This window comes from Moschus berezovskii, chromosome 22, assembly GCF_049115385.1.
Source record: "Moschus berezovskii isolate FMDL1 chromosome 22, NW_MosBer_1.0, whole genome shotgun sequence".
Lineage (NCBI taxonomy): Eukaryota > Metazoa > Chordata > Mammalia > Artiodactyla > Moschidae > Moschus > Moschus berezovskii.
The window spans coordinates 61,365,691-61,380,565 of record NC_142481.1 but is presented as its reverse complement, the minus strand read 5'-3'; the positions used below and the strand labels follow the sequence as shown (position 1 = coordinate 61,380,565).

Here is a 14,875-nt window from a genome sequence, read left to right as displayed (position 1 = left end):
ACTGAAAAAGAAAAAACAGATCTAGTTCACAGAACTGGTAGTAATTTTTTTTTTATTAACATATATTTTACTGACATATAGTTGACTTACAATGTTTCAGGTGCATAGCAAGGTGACTCAGTTGTACATGAATACATATATTATTTTTGAAATTATTTTCCATTATAGTTTATTACAAGATATTGACTATGCTTCCTTGTGCTATACAGTAAACCCTTCTTGCTTGTTGCATATCTATTTTTTAAATGAGAAATCTAACATTATAGTCATACTGTGACACCTTTAATGCAGCTCTGAATGGAGAACTCCAAGGCACACCTATGGTCTCTCCTCATAATGCACTATGCATGTGCTCAGTGCTCTCTGACAATTTCAATCCCATGAACTATAGCCCAACAGGCTTCTCTGTCCATGGGATTTCCCAGCAAGAATACTGGAGTGGGCTGCCAATTCCTTCTCCAGAGGAAGTAATTCTTCATTGATAAACATTTATACCAGATTTAGGAAAGTCAACAGAAAAATAAAATTTAAATAATTTTCTATGGTACAAAGATTTGATCATTTTGACTGCAGCATTTAGTGAAACAATCTAATACAAAAGTTAAGCTGATTTTAGCCACAAGCAGCCTAACAGAGTCCACACAACAGAAATTAAAGGCATCAGGAACCTTCTGCTTGTGGACTACTAATGGTACCAGGACCTCACATCCCCCAAAACTATCTCCTACGGAAGGTTGGTACGCACTGCAGTTGTAAGAAGCAGCTGAAATGTCAGTGAATTAACAATGGGTCACATGTAGCCCAAACACCTTAGAAGGCAGAGGTGATCAGTGCTGCGATGGGCGTGGTCTGTGTTCCCCTCTCTCAGTGAGGGCCCTGACTACTCCTACCTGTCAGCTTTACTTCTTGCATGTAGGTTAAAAAGAAATTATTCCTTCCTCCAAAGAAAGAATTCTTGTCTTCTCAGGATAAATGATGTACTATGGAAAATACGAAGGGAGAAAACTACTGAGTCCTTGATAATATGCTAATAAAACTGTAAGTCAGTTTTGACCTTTTTCTATTTCTATGAGATCCTTATGGGTAGAAGCAAGTACTCCACTCAAAACTTACTAGAAGTTCTGATGAACTGCTGATTCAGTTCAGTTCAGTCGCTCAGTCATATCCGACTCTTTGCGACCCCATGAATCACAGCACCTTCATACAAAAATTATTTTTTAAAATTAGGGCTACTAGCTGTTCAACTCTCTAACAATGTAAATCAGGATTTTTTCAGAATCAACCAAAAAAACCGTGGCTAATTTATTTCTTCACCCTTCAATTTGGCAAGTACTTTAGCAGAGGCAGAACAGCAGCAGAAAGCATCCTTCTCTCAAAAGAAAGAGAAGCATGAAAACTATAGGCAAATAGCATCCTTGTACTGAAAACATCTTCTCCAATGTGTCAGATACACCTAAGCCTGAGACGTAGTACTCACCCTGACCCACCAGGAACTGATGACACATTTGAAGGGACATTAGCCTGAGGTTTGTCCTTTTCAGTTTGCTTGAATACAGATTTCGCTTCTTGAGAGGTCTCACCCACTTCATTAGTCCCCCTGCATCAAAGAAGGAGACATCAAGTATATAAGAGAGTAAAATAAAAAGAAACAAAATCTATGAAAAGGGCATAAATAACAAGGAAAAAAACACTGGGCTTTCAATAAATTCTATATGCTGAGCTTCATGTTTAAAGTGCACTATAATAGTTATAGAGAGTACTTTCACTCTCTGCAAAGATCAAAGCCAATGAGCAGCACTGAAATCCCAGGGCAACAAAAATAATTAAAAAACAAGTATCTTCACTGGCTATGACTGTTTTAACCTCAAAAGATGACTTCAAACAAAGAAACAAAAAAAACACTGTTACTCCCCTACCCAAGTTCTTGTGATGGATCAGTATTACTCAGAGCATAAAATACAAACTGCTGAACCTCACGTTCAAGACCACCCAAATTCTGATTCTACTCTTTATCAGGCTTGATTTCTGTGTCTATTCTCCTAATCTCATGAATCTATTTGTCACCTCCACTGTACTGGATTTAGATCTATAAGGTATTGGATTTAGATCATACCTGAATGGCCGAGTCGTTTTTGGTATTATCTTCAACTTAAGCCTGAACTTTGCAATAAGGAGCTTATGATCTGAGCCACAGTCAGCTCCAGGTCTTGTTTTTGCTGACTGTACAGAGCTTCTCCATCTTTGGCGACATATAATATAATCAATTTGATCTCGGTATCGACCATCTGGTGATGTCCATGTGTAGAGTCGTCTCTTGTGTTGTTGGAAGAGCGTGTTTGCTATGACCAGCCTGTTCTGGTAACAAAACTCTATTAGCCTTCGCCCTGCTTCATTCTGTACCCCGAGGCCAAATTTTCCTGTTATTCTGGGTATCTCCTGACTTCCTACTTTTGCATTCCAATCTCCTATGATGAAAAGGACATCTATTTTCGGTGTTATTTCCAAGAGGTGTTGTAGGTCTTCATAGAAGCGGTAAACTTCAGGTTCTGGAGCATAGGGAGTTGGGGCATAGACTTGGATTACTGTGAGGTTGAATGGTTTGCCTTGGAAACGAACTGAAATCATCCTGTCATTTTTCAGATTGCACCCAATTACTGCATTTCGGACTCTTTTGTTAACTATGATAGCTACTCCGTTTCTTCTAAGAGACTGTTGCCCACAGTAATAGATATAATGGTCATCTGAATTCAATTCTCCCATGCCCGTCCATTTTAGTTCACTGATTCCTAAAATATCGATGTTTATTCTTTCCATCTCCTGCTTCACCACATCCAATTTACCTGGATTCATAGATCTAACATTCCAGGTTCCTATGCAGTATTCTTCTTTACAGCAGCGGAGTCTACTTTCTTCACCAGTCACGACCACATTTGAACGTCGTTTCCACTTTCGCTTAGTCGATTCATTCTTACTGGACGTATTAGTAACTGACCTCTGCTCTTCTCCAGTGGCGTGCTGGGTACCTTCTGATCTGGGGGGCTCATGTTCCGGGGACATACCAGGCCTTCCCTGTCTCCTGAGAAACCTGTATGAAGGTCAAGAAGAAACAGAACTGCACATGGAACAACTGACAGGTTAAAATTGGTAAAAGGAGTACAACAAGGCTGTGTATTGTCATCCTGCTAATACAACTCATATGCAGAGTACATCATGCGAAATGCTGGACTGGATAAATCACAAGCTTCAATCAAGATTGCCAGGAGAAATATCAACCTCAGATATGCATATATCAGTCAAATGGCAGAAAGTGAACAGGAACTAAAGAATCTCTTGATAAGGGTGAAAGAGGACATGAAATAGCTGACTTGAAACTCAACGTTAAAACAACTAAAATTATGGCATCCAGTCCTACCACTTCATGGCAAACAGAAGAAAAAAAAGTGAAAGCTATGATAGATTTTATTTTCCTGGTTTCAAAATCAATGTGGATGGTGACTGCAGCCATGAAATTTAAAGATACTTGCTTTCTGGAAGGAAAACTATAAGCCTAGATAGCATATTAAAAAGCAGAAACATCCCTTTGCCAACAAAGGCCCATGTAGTCAAGCTATGGTATTTCCAGTAGTCATGTACAGATATGAGAGTTGGACCGTAAGGAAGGCTGAGTGTCAAAGAATTGATGCTTTCGAATTGCAGTGCTGGAAAAGACTCTTAAAGAGTCCCTTGGACTGCAAGGAGATCAAACCAGTCAATCCTAAAGGAAATCAGTCCTGAATATTCATTGGAAGGACTGATGCTGAAGCTCTAATTCTTTGGCCACCTGATGTGAACAGCCGGCTCATTTGAAATGACCCTGATGTTGGGAAAATGAAAGACACAAAAAAGGAGAAGGTGGGGGAGGGCGTCCAGCAGAAGAGATGTTTAGATAGCATCACAGACTCAACAGACATGAATTTCAGCAAAGTCTGGAGAACAGTAGAGGACAGAGGAGCCTGGCGTGTGACAGTACACTGGGTTGCAATGAGTCGAACATGAAAATGACTTGGTTCCCGAACAACAAAACTATTCTAAGTGAACGTCTCAGTAAAGAGACAAGAATTTAAAAAAAAAAAAAAAAAAAGGGAGAATTTTTATGATTATAGAATACCATTCTCCAAATATTCTCTTCTTCTTTCTTGCCCAAGAAGATACTTCCCCACCCCATTGATGCTGAGTTTGGATATATGACTTACTTCAATAGTCAATGACATTAACTGATATGACAGGAAAAGAACTTTTCAATGCATTTGCGCTGTTCCACCTGCCCTTGAATACCTCTCTTCAGCCATAAGAATATGCCTCAGGGAGCTTCAGGTCCCAGATGGTTGACAGACACATGCTGCATGTCTCAACCCAACCAACAGTTAGGAGACAAGCCTAAATTAGCCTAACTCTTGATATCTAGAAACAGGTGTAACAAATAAAATGCTTGGTGGTATCACTGTTTTGGGATGGTCTGTAGCATTCCTGTAGCAACAGCTAACACATTTACAACCCATGAGTGAAAACACTAATTTCTAAGGGGCTAGGTTACTTTTTCTCATCTAGAGATAAAGCAGCACTGCTACAGAGAATCCTTTAGTAAATTCTATTTCCCAAAGACAGTTGCCATAAATTTCCCAACTCCCATGCTCTTCCAGAACCTGACACTATCCCTATGAAAGGAAGAGCATATGTCACCCCCCAAAACTGATAGGACTTTGTGGCTACCACAATTCACAGGGTTCAGTGTGAAGGGCACTATGTGATTTCTAAGACTTGCTAAGAAAAATAACAGAGCTTTCAGGTGGTTCTCTTCTCAATAATGAACCTCTAAAACCCCCGTTACCACAGAAAATGTGTCTGCGTTGAGGCCACGATGCTGGAGAACACACAAGAATACCGAGAGAGAGATACCAAAGGTGTCTGCTCCAGATCCCAAGTCTTGAGTCTTCCTAGCCCAAGCACCAGACATGGAAGTAAATAAACTTTCAAGATACTCCCAGACCCAGCCATTAAGAACAACTGCAAAACGGGCTCTGCACAAGAAACATTTAGCTAAGTCCAGCTATGCCAGAACTACAAGAAATTGTAATAGAACATGCTCTTAAGCTGCTAATTTTTGGGGTGATTCCTTATACTGCTATAGAAAAAAAACAAAATAAACTTACGTCCACTGTGAGGCTTAATGCAGAGAACAAGAATACTGGCTTAGAAAGCTGCTTTAAATCTCCTTGCCCTGGGCAGAATCTGGAGACCTAAGATAGTTCATGAAGAACAAGTGGAATCTTTCATTTGGAAATGATGGAATGAACACATTCTTTATTCTCTACTCTTTACCAAAACCTTACCAAATAGTGGTAATAAATTTACAGAGGTAGAACTACACAAGGGTAAGAATAGGTATAACAGAAGAATGATGTCAATTAAAATTTTTTTGAAGGCAGAAAGCAAACAGACAAGTTAAAAGTTGACTTAGGTCTGTGCTCTGCTCTCTCAAGCTGTAGCCATGTGGAATGGCCAATGAACAAGCCATATCCTACAAAGGCTGAGGAAATTGAGATACCAGGAACCTTTGAAGGTGGAGGAAAGGAGTGGGGCTAACACCAATTTAATGTTTGTATCAGGAGCACCCAGGTCCCCGATTTCCTTTGCCAGCTCATACCACAGGCTACTGACCCTAATCAACCCAACAGAACCCGTTCCTCTTTGTAGAAATAAAAACCACAGAAGTCCTAGACTCAAAGGGCAGGGCTGATGGCACAAGTTTCATTCTCAAAACAGACAAATTAAATGAAAATGTATCCACTCACTCTTCCTGGCACAGCAAGTCAAAAGTCTGTGTGTTTCCTATGTGTCTGCATGGCTGAGTAAGACAGAGTGCTACCCAACGTATACTGGATTCCTCCTCACCAGTAAGAAATAAAACATGCATTAATGGGTCCCAAAAATGATTATAAGGGAAAAGACTGTCTTTGTAATGGAGAATCCCAACAGGTATCGCCTAAGCAGTCTAACTCATCAGCACCAACATCGGGTGGTAATGATATGATATGCTGAGGACAAATCATCATCAGCGTAGTACTGATGGCCTAAAGTGATTAACATGAAGCTAACTATGAGGAAACAATGCAACCACCGAAACACATATTCTGCAGCACAGATGGGCTCTTAACACTAAACGCAGAGGGCAATCTTGGTTTAGACGTTGGACTGGACAAGACACACTGCTCCGAAGAGCATTTTGGAATAACTGTGGAAAGACTTGACTAGAACTGTACATAAAGCTAACAAAAACGTAAGCATGGAAAACTATGTGCTGTTGTTCCAAGACAAGAGGTATAAAAATTTTGAGTTAAAGAGTTAAAAACCTATATAACAATTTGACAATGTCATAATATTCAGGACATGAATAATGAACTCATTGCATTAAACACAGTATAGACCAAACTCAGGTACTATCAAAACTGCAAGGTGCTTTAATGTGATATTAGTGTATCATTCACGTGCAGGGAGACCACATTACAGTGTGCATGAAAATTTAGGGTTGTTTTATCAATTTAAACACAGAAATCTAATAAAATGTAAGCATTTCTCTGTATAAATTGTTATTTTTAATAATCATTTTATCTTTATATTTAAGTGTAACTTTTAAAATTGACAGTTCAGTAAGTAAACTAACAACATAAAACTGGTATTATTTTTAGTCCTAGTGGCAAAAACAACCAAACTATACATTTCTGAGAAAAAAAAAAAAGAAAAACCCACATCTTTTTCTCAATGCAGCAGCAGTAGTAAACCATATGATGCTAACTGAAGTGACTCCAAAGTGATTCATTTCATTAATGAAGGACTAGTGAAGTCAAACTTGGTTTTAGTCTATGAGTCCTCATACAGTGGGCTTGGTTTTTGATCACGCAGCACTAAAACCAGTGAGTTTCCTTTCCAGTGACACCATGGCTTAAAGTATTTGGGATCTGGGTTATGATAAAGAAACTATGACAAAGTTAGCAAGTATTTCTTCAAAGCAGTTTGAAGAATGACAGTTTATTGCTGATAGGAAAATTATTTTAGTATATGTGATTTAAACATGAGTATGATATAAAGGAGAAGGCAATGGCAAGCCACTCCAGTACTCTTGCCTAGAAAATCCCATGGATGGAGGAGCCTGGTAGGCTGCAGTCCATGGGGTCGCTACGAGTCAGACATGACTGAGCGACTTCACTTTCCCTTTTCACTTTCACACACTGGAGAAGGAAATGGCAACCCACTCCAGTGTTCTTGCCTGGAGAATCCCAGGGACGGGGGAGCCTGATGGGCTGCCGTCTATGGGGTCACACAGAGTCGGACACGACTGAAATGACTTAGCAGCAGTAGCATGATATAAAGGAGTCTCTTATCCCTTTCTTGCTGACAAACATTAACTGATAGTTATCTGTTAGTTAAATAAAAGTAGGACCACATAACATCAGATGAGATTCGAAGTTTAAGTGTTTGCAAGAATAAGTTCCAAGGACACAGCTGCAGGACAGGGAAACAGTTTAGATTAAGGAGTTTGTGTTAGAACATACATCAACACGCTGCTTCCTTCACTGGAAAACATCTTACTACAAAAAAAACCAAAAAACCCCATTATTCTTATCAAGGTAGTAAAATCTATGAATTATGTAAAGTAAATGCGTTAAATTTAAAGACTATATTTGATAAACTGAAAGCTGATCATAAAAGTGGATGTTATCATATATGTAGAGGTACAATGGCTATGAAGAAGTGCCATAAGAATGATGAAATACAGAATAAACTTATTTCTTCCAAAAGAAAAGTAATAACCATATGGTCCCTAATTTAGATATCTCAATTACACAGTAAAACATGCTGATCTATCTGCTTGGTTTGGAGGGGTTTTTTTGGGTGTTTTTTTTTTTTTGGCCAAGACACCCAGCTTGCAGGATTTCAGTTCCCACAACTAGAACTGAACCCGGGCCCTCAGCAGTGAAAGCATGGACTCCTAACATCTGGACAATAAGGGCAATCCCAGTTTAGTATTCGTGATCATCTTAGTATTTTCACACATGGAACTGAGTCAACATATTTTTCAAAAGCAAATAAATTATAAGAGTAGGAGTGAAAGTTTAAAGCCTGAAGAACAGTTCCTATAATTTAACATGTTTCATAGAATATTCTGAGTTGTATTTTCCATAAAAAAAATTTACACATAGGAAATTCCGTTTTCCCACTAAAATACAACTTAAATTTAATTATAACTTGATGGAATAAATGACTGGAACTGACTACTGATAAAGCATGTTAGATGACTTCTGAAAATACAGTTATTACTAATCATTTCACGACAGATTTAAGTCAAATCACTATGCCAGCAGAAACTTCATCTGTTATCTAGCTGTACCTTACAGATACTGCTGTTTTCATATAATTTTAAATAAATGGGGAAGAGGAAATTCTAGGCATGTGGCTCTCATCCAGAACAGCCAAGAGTATTAAAACTATACTGCTTTTCTAAATTAGTAACAAACCTATGAATTGCTTGAAAAACTAATACTGAGATAATAGTAACAGAATCAAACTTCTCTAGAAATGTGGCATGGTTAGCTTTCATGAGCTGGGTAATTTCATCCGCTAACGAGTGGGAGGATTATTCCAAGTATTCTGGGGAAGGGGTGGAGATGTGCAAGAGCTGGGCCACCGCCCACATTCTGGTCTTCTGATAGTGCCTTGGAACTGTCAAGGCGCCTCTGGGTGTGTCACTTAGCTTGGTGCCTGAGCATCAAGGTCCAGTGGAAGTTGACTTGTTTGACATCTTAAACCCATCTGATTCTAACTGGTTTATGTGGTATCCTTGGTCTATGTCTCTTAGTACTTTTAACTGTCACCTGACTCAAAAGGTTTGGGGGGGATTATACATGAAAAATTTGGGGACTTCCTTGATAGCTCAGTGGGTAAAGAATCCGCCTGCAATGCAGAAGACCCTGGTTCTATTCCTGGGTTGGGAAGATCTGCGGGAGAAGGGACAGGCTACCCACTCTGGTATTCTTGGGCTTTCCTTGTGGCTCAGCTGATGAAGAATCCACTGCAATGTGGGAGACCAGGGTTCTATCCCTGGGTTGGGAAGATCCCCTGGAGAAGGGAAAGGCTACCCACTCCAGTATCTTGGCCTGGAGAATTCCATGGGGTTGCAGAGAGTCAGACACAACTGAGCAACTTTCACTTTTCACATACACCAATTTTAAGGAAAGTAATAAAGGGAGAAATAGCCAAAGTTATAATGCATGGCAACAAGTAGGTGGAACCAAATATATAATGCTGAACTCTGACATTTTCTTGTATCTATTTAGTCATGCACTTCATACTACCCCCAAACTACATTACCATATGTTAAAGAACCATTCTCACATTCCCTGATGATTAATGGAGCCACTGTTGAGTTCTAACAGAAAAGAACCTTGAGTTCTAACAATTCTTCCAAACTATTTAGATGGGTTGGTACAAGGACAGATGTCTAACCCCAATTAGAAAGATGTTCCACTTAGGTGGTTAAGAATCCACCTTGCAAGGTTTGACTCCTGGTCTAGGAAGATCCCACATCCCACAGAGCAACTAAGCCTTATCTCCCAAACAAGAGAAGCCACCCCAATGAGAAGCCCGTGCTCCTCAACCAGAAAGGAGCTCCTGCTTGCCTCAACTAGAGAAAGCTCAGGTGCAGCAATGAAGACCCAGTGCAGCCAATAAACAAATAATAAATATTATTAAAAGAACCATGTTCCTTTTTAAAAGAACCAGGTTGAAGTTTGTAAATGTCATCCTACCTGACTTTTTCACCAGCAATATCAGACACCTTGGTGACTTCAACTTCTTCTGGTTCTTTAGGTTTCTCTTGTTCTTCTGCTTTGACCACTTTACTCGAACCCATCTCTTTATTCTCCTCTCCTGCCTATGAAAAAGAAGTATATTAAGTTTGATACAAAATGAAAACTAAAAGTCCACTCAAACTGTTGTTCCTGGCAATTCTTAACATTTGTTCCATCTCTAAACACTTAAATTCTCACTGAAAATTGATTTGATTAGAAAATCTTATGCTTCCTCCCATAGGGAATACTTCGCTTTTCACTTGGTAGGGTTAATATTAAAAGGTTGCTAGTCTGATTTCTGTTCTTAAGCCTCAAATCTGAGTTTGCAAATTTAAAAAGTTTGTCTAGGGAATTTCTGAAAAACATTCATCCCGTTCAACTATTAACTTACCTTAACTTGTGTACTCAGAGGCACTTCTGATTGTGGCTCTACATCACTGACGGAGCTGGCCAACATTTCCTCCTCCTCCTTTACCCTGGCATCCTCTGACTCAATGCCTTTTTCCTGCTCTGCAGCTGCATCTTCCTTCTCACTACTACTTCCTCCAGATTCCCTGTTGGCATCCTCCTCATCCTCGTCTTGTAGTGAGAGACCAGTGTGTTTTCTTTTACTAATCACCAACAATCACAAGAAAAAGACAAAATAAACAGGCAAAATAATTTCAGTTATCCCTTCCTGATTCCAAACATAATGTTGTAAACCTCAGAAAACTTTACATCAGGGACTACTGATTAACACACAGTATACAGTGAGTGTGAGAGGTAAGCTGAGATTCTGTGGAAGAAAAAAAGAACCCAGTTCCTACAGTTAGCATTTTCCCAAAACACTTAGAACCAAAATATATGCTGTTCTGAGTTAGGACTAGCTATTCTCAACAAGAAAACACCCAAAATCACTTCACAGAATCAGTATGTTCAAGAAGAGAGCTCTAAGAACGTACATACGCCAGATACTTTTGACTTTTGAGACTGACTGATGAGAGAGCCTGACGAAAGCCTCAGATTTATCCACACCATCCCTTCCTAGGGTTCTCAGTGGGTGAGGAGTGGGGAGCCTTGTTTCGTGAATATTTTCTGAAGACAGCAAAACGGAATACAGAAAAACTCAAGGATAATAGCATGGAACCCAAGATTATATTGCTTAATGCTATTCTGACTTCAAATGAATCACCTAATACTCAAAATTCTTTTTCTAAAATCTACTTTTTAATGTCCAGGAAGACTTCTACTGAAAGATTCCCAACTTGAGAAATTTCATAATTTCACAAAGTAACAAAGGGATGGAATACATATTTTTTCTAGTAATTGAGTTTTTCTTTTCTTCCTCCCCCCTTTTTTCTATCTGGCACATCACACAGTTTCTAGGATCTTAGTTCCCTAATCAGGGATTGAAACCAGGCCATGGTATTGGAAGCACAGAGTCCTAACCACTAGACAGCCGCAGAATTTCTAAGTTTTTCATTTTAAATCAAGCACACTTATTACATATGAATTTTTTTAAATCAAACCTCAAAAAATTTTAAAGCTTTCCAGAGAATAAGAATTAAATCCTAAAATGTCACCAAATATTTCCCTCAATGAGAAAAGGTTAGAAATTCTAGCAGCAAGAAATCTGTCATCAGACCAATCCCAGCAATCTGGATGGCTGTGTCAAAAGCTGCTGACTTCAGGGCCTTGAGGGCAGCATCACCTGGCCAGAATGCTCTCAGCCTTTCTTTTTGTCCCTTTGGTTTTCTGGGTCTCCTCTTCAGCACCCATTTCATCTTCCTTCACTAATTCATTTACAGCATCTTCATGACACTCTCCACCTGAAATCGCATAAGAGGGTGATCAGACAGAAATGAAGGTTTTTGACAGCAAGATGACACATTTTCATTCAGAAAAAAGTCTAGTGCTTTCCTCTGTTCTTCACCAAACTAAAGTATAATTTTATGAGGGTTGTCCTCCCTGTTTCTGAAGATAGGATAAATTCCCCTATTCCAGGCCTCCAGGGCAGTCCATAATTCCGTCCTTAACTCATCCCACTTGTATTTAACGTTTGCAATTTCTGCTATGCTCCACATACAATGAGACCACAGATCCGCATGTCTTTAGACGTATTTGCTGAATGAATGAACTACTATTCCAAAACTACTTCTGTAACTTTCAAAGAAGAAATTGATGTTTCTACCTCATCTTGGACATCTTTCAAACTAAACAAAACATATCTTGTCTTATCAATAAAAGAGGCTTAGAAAAAGGCTTAAAGACTTCAAGCTAGACACAGCAGAAAAAGCAAATATATCAACCTACCACCTTCGGACAGTGACATTCAGGGGTCCCAACAAAAGTGCTTCTTGGATGCCCAGTGTGACCACATTCTGTGGGTAGCTGTCAACAGATCCTTTATACACAGATTCAACCAGATTTATTCTTTTTTACTTCACATAAGCTTTTATTGCAAGTATAACATACCAAAAAGCACACAAGCTAAAGTACAGGTCAATGAAATTAAGCAAACTGGACACTTCTGTGTAACTAGACCCATCTGAGAAGCAGAACGTGAGCAGCTTTGCAGAAGCCACTGGTGCCCTACTGCAATCACCAGCACCAGCCACATGCCCCTGAGAACTGCTATCCTCAAGTCTGACATCACAGATTAGTTTTTGAGCTTTAGGAAGAAGCTTATAATATGTACTCTTGCATACATCATCTTTCACTCAATATTCCATTTGTAAGTCACCCAGTTCCTTGCACAGAACTGCAGCATATTTATTCTCATCCCTAAATATTGTTTCACTGTAGACTAAACAACAATTTATCCATCTCTTTGTTGACAGCCATTTGGTTTGGGGTCATTATAAACAGTGCTATTTTTGACAATCCTGCAGTTCCAATTAGCTTTTAAATATTCACTCACAATGAACTAAGACCACTAAACACTTGAGGAAAAATCTCTACTATCAAAGGCAAGACTGAAAACAAACAAAGGAATTTAGAGGAAACAAAACTAGGAAAAAGAAAAAAAAAAAAAACGTTTATAATTAAATCTCCTCAGAGAGGCATTCACAAAATAAAGATGACTAAAAATTTTTCAGAAAATGAAAAAAATAATGAGAAAAATTCCTGGACTTCTCTGGTGGCACAGTGGATAAGAATCCACCTCCAATGCAGGAGACTTGAGTTCAATCCCTGATCTGGGGAGACGCCACATGTCATGGATTAACTAAGCCCTTGTGTAACAACTACTGAACCTGAGCCCGAGAGCTCCAACTACTGAAGCGGTGCACCCCAAGTAGAGAGTAGCTCTTGCCTGCCAAAATGAGAGGAAGCCAGCACAAAAGCGGAGAAGACCCAGTATAACCAAAAATAAATTCACTACTGATGAAAAAAGCAAGCAAAACTCTGATGAGAGTGAGCCAGCCATAAGAAAATCTGGCAAATAACCATTTGAGGGTGACAGAATAGTCAACACAAGTGTTCTAAAACTGAAGAAAGTCATGTTTTAGACACCAAGTGTCAAGTGAAAATCTCCTGAGGTATCTGAACACACAGAAGTAATTTTGCTTCCTCCTAAAACCTGAGTAAAATGACTTACAACAAACCGACAGTGGTGGGTACCTCGCTGTACTGTGTTACTTTATACTAATGGAATCGAAAAAGGCAAAACTATAAGGAAAAACAGAAAACTATAAGAAAAATTGTGATCTGTAAGGGCCAGGGCAGAACACAGTGGGGTAGGCAGTGGCAGAAACAAGTTCTCTGTGTTTATCTCTCTGCAGGATTCTGAAAATCTCTTAAACTAAGCAAAGTTTAAATAAATATATAAACATAACCAAAATGATAACACAACCCATTAAGAAAGAATTTACTCCAAGGACTTTAGAAACAGTATTTTGACTGTACATCCTTAGCAAAAGGTTAAAGACCAGAAAAGTTCTATCATGAGAAATAACATCAGTGTTGTTATTTTGAAACTATTTCTTTTACAATATAGATAAAAGGAAGAAGTTGTCATGCTAATAATGTTAAGAATCCAGATCTTCAGAGTAAGAGAAATGATACCATTATAAAATTAAATAAATTAAGTGAAAACAAATGTTAAACCTGAATTTAAAATTCACAACTCTTAGACTCACAGACTTAAAAAATGAACTCATGGTTGCAGGTGTTGGGGGAGGGATAATTAAGGACTTTGGGAAGGTTAAGTATACACTGCTGTATTTAAAATGGATAACCAACAAAAACCTACTGTATAGCACACAGAACTCTGTTCAATGTTATGTGCCAGCCTGGATGGCAGTGTTATGTGCCAGCAGGGTTTCCAGGAGAATGAATACATGTATATGTATGGCTGAGTCCCTTCAATGTTCACCTGAAACTATGACAACATTGTTAATAGGCTATACCCCAATACAAAATGTTTCTGGTGTTAAAAAAAATTAAAATAAAAAAAATTTTTTAAAGCCCTGATTACATGGAAAAAAATTCAGAACTCTTAACATTTTTTAAGGTAAATATTTTCTAGCTCTGAACAGTGAACACTGAAACAGCACAGAAGCAATGTCACTCTACTAGCAATGAGCATTTCTTTAAAGCTCAGATTGTATTCTTTCATATGACTCTACACAAAAAGGGTTCCCCAAAAAGTACAGCTAATTTCGGGTTTGAGGGAAGGAAAGCACAAGGTGAAATGGGGAAATTTTGCTGTACCAGAAAACAAGGAAGTTAGGTATAATGGGTCACATTAAAAGGATATAAGATCTAGTTTGAAAGAACTTTTAGTGGCCAAAAATGATACTGAGACCATTAAAAGGAATAACTGCTACTGAAACTCAGTAAAAACAAAACAAAACAAAAAAAAACTGTTACCCCTTTATGATAATTGCGAATTAAAAAAAGATAGGAAAAAATATTTTGCACCATCTTAGGTTACCATTAAGATTATTCCCAATTTTGAAAATTGGTAATTAAGAGAAATGAATTAAATATTTATCCTGCCCCAACTGACG

General features: G+C 38.6%; 1 protein-coding gene across 2 annotated transcripts in view; it reads right to left on the bottom strand.

Moving 5' to 3' along the window:
• The window catches only part of LOC129547258 (protein CFDP2-like), a 39,315-nt gene that overhangs the window by 15,809 nt on the left and 8,631 nt on the right, over positions 1 to 14,875 (bottom strand). For both annotated transcript variants that reach the window (XM_055413113.2, XM_055413112.2), the window contains exons 2-6: positions 11,575 to 11,692; positions 10,276 to 10,495; positions 9,843 to 9,967; positions 2,114 to 3,085; positions 1,478 to 1,597 (exon numbers count right to left, since the gene is read on the bottom strand). In XM_055413113.2, the coding sequence (XP_055269088.1) occupies positions 1,478 to 1,597; positions 2,114 to 3,085; positions 9,843 to 9,967; positions 10,276 to 10,495; positions 11,575 to 11,692 (1,555 nt within the window). The remainder of the gene's footprint in view (positions 1 to 1,477; positions 1,598 to 2,113; positions 3,086 to 9,842; positions 9,968 to 10,275; positions 10,496 to 11,574; positions 11,693 to 14,875) is intronic.